Source organism: Orycteropus afer, unplaced genomic scaffold (assembly GCF_000298275.1).
Source record: "Orycteropus afer afer isolate SDZICR_OR568_19922 unplaced genomic scaffold, OryAfe1.0 scaffold00001, whole genome shotgun sequence".
Classification (NCBI taxonomy): domain Eukaryota; kingdom Metazoa; phylum Chordata; class Mammalia; order Tubulidentata; family Orycteropodidae; genus Orycteropus; species Orycteropus afer.
Genome location: NW_006921588.1, coordinates 31,379,141 through 31,387,972, shown reverse-complemented (window position 1 = coordinate 31,387,972; position 8,832 = coordinate 31,379,141). Strand labels below are relative to the sequence as shown.

Here is an 8,832-nt window from a genome sequence, read left to right as displayed (position 1 = left end):
ACGGCAAACAACAACAACAACAAGTAAAAGTTGGTTGAAAGACTAAACTGACACTTTTAACTAGAAGGAGCCTCATCATCTTCTCTTTTCTTCTTCCCCTACTGAGTCCATTTCCTCCTCACTTCTGTGCCCAGTGTTTACCAGTTTTCGCAGCTCAAGATCTCAGAATTGGTCTCATTGGCCTCTGATTCAGTAAGTCTCAGGCCTGTTTTACCTGTGTCTCTTGCCTCTGTGTCCTTCCTTCCATCCCCAAGGCCCCTTCTAACTCAGATAGATGGACAGATAGATAGATAGATAGATAGTTAAGAGTAAGATAGATGGATAAACTGCCATTGAGTTGATTCTAACTCATGCCGACCTTACTTTACATACAACAGAATGAAACATTGCCTGATCTTACATTATCCTCAAGATTGCTGGCAATGTTGGATTAGAGCGCTTCACTGTGGCTGTTGTGCCAGTGCATCTGACCAAGAGTCTGACTCTTCCTTGCCGGCTCTCAACTTCACCACAATTGATGTCCTTCTCCAGTGATTGATCTCTCCTGTTTGAGGTGTCCAAAGCAAGCCAGTTGGACAGTGCTCTGTTGTGATCCATAATATTTTCATTGGCTAATTTTTGGGAGTAGATTGCCAGGCCTTTCTTCCTGTTTGTCTTAGCCTGGAAGCTCTGCTGAACCCTATTTACCATGGGTGGCCCTGATGGTATTTGAAATACCCGTGGCATAGTTTGTAGCACCATAGCAGCACACAACCCACCACAGTGGGACAAACTGACAGACAAGTATGCTTTTCTAACTTAGGTCCTCAGTGCTCACCTGGGCTAGTACCTAACTTTCTTTTACTTGAGTCCTTTAATCATTTTAGTCTTTCCCTTCCTCCTTTTAAAAACCTTACCAATCCTGATTAAGTCCAGTCCAGATATCTTAGTTGGGCATCAGGATCCTTTACATGTGGCTTCAACTTGTCATTCCAACTTTAATTCTTTCAAACAATCCTGTGTGCCGCCTGCCCTGGTCCAAGGGGACTTCTTGACATTGCCCTGTAAGCCTTTGTACTTACTTGCCTTTTCTCTGCTTAGAATAGCTTCAAAGTCCTGTCTATCAAAGCCCAAGTCAAATTCTGCTACTTTCATTAAGCCTGCCTTTAAGCTAGTCAAAAACAATGTCTCCTTGCTGTGAACATTCACAGCAGTTCATTTGTCCCTCTCTCGTGATACTTCTTCCATTCTGTACTTTGTGTTCTGATTGTCTGTGTCTGTCTCACTCTCTTAAAAGAGCATAGGCTCTTTGAGTGCAAGGAGTCTTCCTTATATCCCTTAGCACGGAGCCCAATGCCTTGCATCTATTATCAGTAATAGCAAAATAACAATAAACATAGCTCAGTAGTTTTTGTAAGAACTAATGAAAGAACACAATAAAATATTTAAAAAAAAAAGAAATAAAGATCAATCTAAAAATATGATGTTAATTAACACATAGGTGTGGGAAATGCTACTGCCTGTGTCTTACATGAAGTTATCTACGTCATTGGTGGCCACTGTGGCTACAGAGGAAGCTGCACCTATGATAAAGTTCAGAGCTACAATTCAGATATCAATGAATGGAGCCTCATCACCTCCAGTCCACATCCAGGTAACAAAATACTATTTTGAAAAGTACATGCATGGTACAACTTGTCAACATAGGGGATGGCTAAAAATGGACTGAAAATAGAAGATGGTAAATTTATGGTAGAATACAGATGTGTGTCATTAAAAGGCTCAAAATAATCATATATGCATCTAATTAGATCACATTCATAAGTATTTTCCTTGATGCCTTCACGTGACATACATTTTAAGTGTGAGTGGTTAACAGTATTCTTTGTTTTTCACTTACATTCATTTATTTCCTTTTCCTTTGTTATTTGCTTTCTTTCATTTACTACATGCATTATATAAAACACCAATTTTGATAGACACAGTTAAAAAGCACTACTTGACCTATCAAATAGTCTGAAGGAACATCCATTGATTGGAGTTCAGCAGGAGATTGTTTCCTTTTTTATGTATGTTCTTTCTTGGCTTCAATAACTATTAACCACTCATTCGTACAATGTACAGAATCCTATGTTCACCTTACCTTACCAGTAATAAAACAGCACATGTTGTCTGCCCATAGGAATGGCCTGCCTTCAGAGATTTATTTTATTTGACGTGTCTCTTTCTGAACCACTCAGCGGAAAGCATAGGCTATTATTGTCTGTTACAGTTATGCCATGTGTTTAAGTTTATTCTTGTTAGATTCATATTACTATATTAGTTGAATCATTTTCTGTATAGCATCAGGTGTCTTTGTGGGTAACTAGAACCATCTGTGAGTAATAACAATAGCTAACCTTTTGAGCATTTACATAGGTGAGGTGGCATTAGCTACTTTGCATGTAATGTTCTTTTCAATCCTAACTACAACCCTGACGGTGGGTATCATTTACTCCATTTTACGTATTCAGAAATGGAGGCTTACAAAGGATAAATAATTTGCTCAAGATTATATGGTTTGAAAATGGTAGAAACAAGGTTCAAATTCAAGCAGTCTGACTTGCACGGTAACCACTAAGCTATTTGCCTCCTTAAGTGAGCATTAGCATTGTCCAGGCTCTCCTGCTTTTAACCGGTGCAGCTACTTCCACCCCATCCGTCACCTCATATCACGGTTCAGGTGGAGCACACCTAAACTTGGTGTTGCATCTTCATGTGCCACAGGCTTTGCATAAGAAGAGACTTTAGCTGCAGGCTGCCCTGGCTCTGAAGACATCTGTGGAATGTGTACACTTCTTTCTCCTTTGCAAGAGCCCAGATGTATTACCCCAGTCTCACCACCATTTCTTTTGTGACCAGTGAAAAGTAATAATAATTAATAATAACAATACATGAGCTGTTAAGCTCATGTAGTTTATTGAGTTCTTATTATGTGTTAGGCACTATTCCAATAATTTTACATGTTTTAATCTATATAAACCTCACAATAATCCTATGAGCTAGGTACTATTAGTAAATCATTTTACAGGCCATTGAGGTACAGATTGATTAAATAAAGTGTCCAAGGTCAGCTAGCTAGTGCTTGTTAGAAGTGATATTCAAACCCAGGCAGACTGGCTGGGAGCCCATGCCCTTAACAACTTAACTATTATTATCTCACTTGAGCCTCACGTTAACTAACCTTATGAGTTAGCTATTACTCTGCCTATGTTATGGACAGGCTTTTCTTTACAAAGAAAATTCAGTATATGAAAAGTCAGATTAACAAATAAGAGGGCACTTAGTTACATTTTAAATATATATTTCATGAAGTGGTTCCTTTAAAACAATTGTTCCATAATATATTTAAGTTGCATATAGCTTGTTTAACTACTTGAAAGACAGTCTAAAAGGCAGTGGATCTTATTAAGTACTGAAACCCATGCCAAATTGAAAAAATCAGTCAGAAATAAATATTAAATTACAGTATGAGTCAATGGGAACGTATAATTCCATTTATAACATTTTGACTTATATTGAACTTTTCCTGATGTAATGTGAAAAACAGATATCAAACTTACATGGATGTGTTTTGTTTGCCTCTCATGGTGTTGACAATATTTTTGTATTGGCTTGTTACCAATATTTTTTAAATCTGGAGGTTTCAAAACAGAAAATCATGATTTCTGGCCTTTACAAAAGTGGACAATGTGGCAGCCTTGGACCTATATTCCTTCCTGGAGCTGAGTAGTGGCTGTTCCCTTTAGATGAGCCTTAAATGCTCCATGGCACCACAGTCTCTCCCCCTTCTCATTGCATCCCAGACCTAGGGCCTGTGCTGCTGCTGTTCTTACTGCTACCCTGCTTCCCTCATCTGTATCACCTCCTTAGTCCTTGAAAGCATGGTTCTTTATGCACATTAGCAGCACCTCCTGTAAAATGTCAAGTAAAATGTCAGGTTTGAGTCTGTCTTACATATGTAAGCTTAAGTCTGTCTTATGTGTATAGGTTAGATTGTGAGAGAATAGCTACTATTATTTATTATTACTTTTAATGTTTGGGAGCTCTGGTGGCATAGTGTCCAAGGCATGTGACTGCCAACCAGAAGGCTAGTGGTTCAAACCCACCAGCCACTTCTCAGAAGGAAGAGTGGGCAATCTACTTCCATAGAGATACTGCCTCAGAAACCCAAGGAGGGTCGCTGTGAGTCGAATCGACTTGACAGCAGTGAATTTGGTTTGCTTTTGGTTTTTATACTCTATGTGTTTTTGGTGAAGGTTTACACAGCAGTTTAAGGTCCCATTCAACAATTTCTACACAAGTGTTTCAGTGACATTGGTTACATTCTTCACAATGTGTGAACATTCTCATTATTTCCATTCTGGTTGTTCTGTTTCCATTAATATAGTTTCCCTGCCCCCTTACATTCTCATCTTTGTTTTAAAGTGATCGTTGACCATTTGGTCTCATATAGATGATTTTTTCAAACAGCATGGTACTTATAGGTGATCATTATTTTTTGAACCTATTTGTTATTTAACTACAAGTGACCTTGGGTTAGTTTTGGGTCAACATTTGAAGAGTTTCTACAGGCAGTAGTCTTGGGGAGTCCTCCAGTCTCAACCAGTCCACTAAGTCTGGTTTATTTTTTTAAAAGGAATTAAGCTTGTGTTCCATATTGTTCTCCCATTCTATCAGTGTCCATCTGGTGTGGCCCTGATTAGAACAGTCAGTAGTGGTAACCAGAGACCATCTAGTTCTTCTGACTACTATTATATTCAGAAAGGAATAGTAATCTCTTTAAGGGAGGCAGCTTTGTATAGTTGAAAATATGGTACGATATAATTACATTACATTCAAGATAGTGTTTATTGAGATCCTCCATTGGGAAAGATACTGTTTTAGTTTTTATGAAAAGCACATGTATGTTTAAGAGCTAGTCTGTACTGCCATAGAAACTCACAATCTAATAGCAAATACACATTATATAATGGGAGTACTAGACAATCTTTGGTAAATTCTAAATTAAAAAAAAAAAAACCTCACTGCTGTTGAGTCGGACCCGACTCATAGTGACCCCTCCTTGGGTTTCTGAGGTAGTATCACTAAAGGAGTAGATTGCCCAGTCGTCCTTCAGAGGAGTGGCTGGTGGGTTTGAACTGCCAGCCTTCTGGTTAGTTGTCAAATGTCTTAGGCACTTTGCCACCAGAGCTCCTAAATTCTAAATAAGCAAGGGCTATTGAAATTCAGGATAGAGAGCCTGAATCTAATTAGGGGAGATCTGGTAATTTTATGAGGTCCTGGGTGGTACAAATGATTTGTACTTGACTTTTAACTAAAGGTTGCTTGACTATTAACCATTGGTGTTGTGGAAAAAAGGCCTGGCAATCTGCCACCATAAAGATTACAGCCAAGAAAACTCTCTGGAGTAGTTCTGCTTTATAACACATGGGATCTACATGAGTAGGAATCAACTTGATGGTAATGGATTTGGTTTTGGTTTATGACAACCTTGTGAGGCTTTCAGGAGTAAGTAGGTTATGGTCTAGGCCTTAAAGAATGGCTACAATAAGAAAGATAGTTTTTCAGAGGGAATTTTCAGTGAAGGAAGACTTCACTGAAAGTGTATCCTAGTACCTAGAAGTAGATGTGAAGGAACAGAAAGTAAAAGAATTAAATGGGAGATAGGACAGGAATTTCAGTTGGGGAATATTATGGAGGACTTTGAAATGACAATCTAGAGAATTTAATAAAAATGGAGAACCATTAGAGATTTCAGAGCAGAAGCATCATGTGTGATCAGTTCTAGTTTTAAGAATAGAATGCCATTTAGAGTGGACTGAAAGGAAAACAGGGAGAACTGCTAAGACTGATGTAATGAACCAGGTAAAAAATGTTAGATGTCTGAAGAAGCAGTAGGAGTGGAGAAGGGCAGATGCGAAGAATGTTACAGATTAAGCAGCTGGTTGCTACCTTGGCTGACTGAATATAGGGATGAGGGTGAGAAAGGAGTTGATAGTTATTCCATCGTCTCTGGCTGGATGACGAGGAGGATGAGGAGCATGGAAGGAGGAGCTAATGGAGAGGGTGAGTGGAGAGATGAGTAGTTTAGTGCTTAAGTGTGAAGGACCCAGAAGAGCTGTCCAACAAGCAGTGGAAAATGTGGGTCTGCGACTCAGGAAGAAGAATGTGGCTAAATACAGAGCTCTGGGAGTTACTTGCTTTGAGATGGTGGTTCTGGACATGGGGGTAAAATGAGATGCCTTGGGAGGGTGAGACGAACAAAGGCTGTGGGCACAATCCTGGGAAGCAGTCTTAGAGAAGGAAGGCAGTGAGGAAGAAGAGTGAAGAATTGGAACAATTAGTAATTGTTAAAGGAGAAGAACCTGTAGAGAGCAAATGCCTAACTTCAGGCAAGAGGCTTAAGCTCTTGGCCTTACTTTCCAGTAAAATAAAGAAGTTAGACTAGATAAGCGTTATAAGTCCTTTCAATGAGAAAAATCTCAGGAAAATTTAAAAAAATCATTTCAACAATAGTGAATACTGGAAAACATTGTCGTTTCTGAATTCCGGTATTGCTCTGTTCTTATCACTCATGTAACTGAATATAGACTGCTGTGTACTTATTTATATTTAATATTTATATATAAATAATATAAATGCCACTGACAAATCCTCCTCTTCAGGCCACAGCATGAAGCATATGAGTGTAGGTTTGTGATTTTTGTTCCCAGAGAAGTGGATTACAAGGCTCATAGTGATGTTAGAAGTAGGGACACAGAAGGAACAAGGCTGAGACTGGTGTGAGGCAAGTGAGACACTTGAGGCACAAAATGTAAGGAGTCACTCAGAGCATCAATGCCTCCTTACATTCTGCAGCCTTGGTACCTCACTTACCTTACCCTAGTCACACCCTTGGAAAGATGGGAGAAGAAATGAAGTTGTGAAAAATCCTGGCACCTTTGAAGAGCCAACAGGGATGGATATGAAAAAAGAGGAAGAAAATGAGAAAAACTAAAATAGCTTAAGTTGTTGTTGTTGTTGTTGTTAGATGCCGTCGAGTCAGCTCTGACTCATAGTGACCCTATGCACAACAGAACAAAACACTGCCCAGTCCTGTGCCAGCCTCACAGTCCTTGCTATTCCTGAGCCCATCATTGCAACAACTGTGTCAATCCATCTCGTTGAGGGCTTTCCTCTTTTTCGTTGACCCTGCACATTACCAAGTATGATATTCTTCTCCAAGGAATGGTGCCTTCTGACAACATGACTCAAGTAGGTGAGACAAAGTCTGGCCATTCTCACTTCCAAGGAGCGTTCTGGCTGCACTCCTTCCAGGACAGATTTGTTAGTTCTTTTGGCAGTCCATGGTGCTCTCAGTATTCTTCACCAACAGCACAACTCAAAAGCATCAACTCTTCTTCAGTCTTCCTTATTTATTGTCCAGCTCACACATGCATATGAGGCAATTGAAAACACCACATCTTTGGTTAGGCGCACCTTAGTCTTTGAAGAGACATCTTAGCTCTTCAGCACTTGAAAGAGGTCTTTTGCAGCAGATTTGCCTAGTGCAGTATGTCTTCTGATGTCTTGACTGCTGCTTCCATTGGTGTTGATTGTGGAACCAAGTAATATGAAATCTTTGACAACTTCAATCTTTTCTCCATTTATCATGATGCTGCTTATGGGTCCAGTGGTAAGGATTTTCGTTTTCTTTATGTTGAGATGTAGTGCATCCTGCAGACTGTAGCCTTTAGTCTTCACCAGTAAGTGCTTCAAGTCATCCTCACTTTCAGCAGGCAAAGTTGTGTCATCTGCATATCACAGGTTGTTAATGAGTCTTACTCCAAATCCTGATACTGTGTTCTTCAGATAGTGCAGCTTCTTGGATTATGTGCTCAGCATACAGATTGAATAAGTATGGTGAAAGGATACAACCTTGATACACCCCCTTCTGAATTTTAAACCATGAAGTATCCCCTTATTCTGTTTGAACGACAGCCTCCTGGTCTATGTACAGGTTCCTGATGAGCACAATTAAGTGTTCTGGAATTCCCATTTTTATTGTTATCCATGGTTTGTTATGAGCCACACAGTTGAATTCTTTTGCATATTCAATAAAACACAAGTAAACATTTTTCTGGTGTTCTTTGCTTTCAGCCAAGAGCTACCTGACATCAACGATGATATCCCTCACTCTCCATCCTCTTCTTAACCCAGCTTATATTTCTGGAAGTTCTTTGTCAGTACTGCTGCAACTGTTTTTGAATTATCTTCAGCAAGATTTTATTTGTGTGTGATATTAATGATATTGTTCAATACTTTCCACATTCTGTGAGATCACCTTTCTTTGGAATGGATATAAATATGAATCTCTTCTAGTTAGTTGGCCAAATTTCTTGGCATAGATGAGTAAGTGCCTCCAGCATGGCATCCATTTGTTGAAGCATCTCAGTGGATATTCTGTCAATTCCCGGAATCTTGTTTTTTGCCAATTCCTTCAGTGCAGCTTCGACTTCTTCCTTCAATACCATTAGTTCTTGATCGTATACCACCACCTGAAATGGGTGAATATCGACCAATTCTTGTTGGTACAGTGACTCTGTGTATTCTTTCCACCTTCTTTTGATGTTTCCTGCATCATTCAATATTTTGTCCATAGACTTTTTCAGTGTTGCAATTCGAGGCTTGAATTTTGTCTTCAGTTCTTTCAGCTTGAGAAATGCTGAGTGTGTTCTTCCCTTTTGGTTTTCTAACTCCAGATCTTTGCATATTTTATTATAATAATTGACTTTGTCTTCTCAAGCTGCTTTATGAAATCTTCTGTTCAGC

The 8,832-nt window shown here is 39.2% G+C and overlaps 1 protein-coding gene across 1 annotated transcript in view; it reads left to right on the top strand.

Annotated features, from left to right (window-relative positions):
* Nucleotides 1–8,832, top strand: part of LOC103200620 (kelch-like protein 23) — an 18,525-nt gene that overhangs the window by 6,733 nt on the left and 2,960 nt on the right. Inside the window, exon 2 of the mRNA XM_007945191.1 lies at nucleotides 1,481–1,633. Coding sequence (XP_007943382.1) covers nucleotides 1,481–1,633 — 153 coding nt within the window. The remainder of the gene's footprint in view (nucleotides 1–1,480; nucleotides 1,634–8,832) is intronic.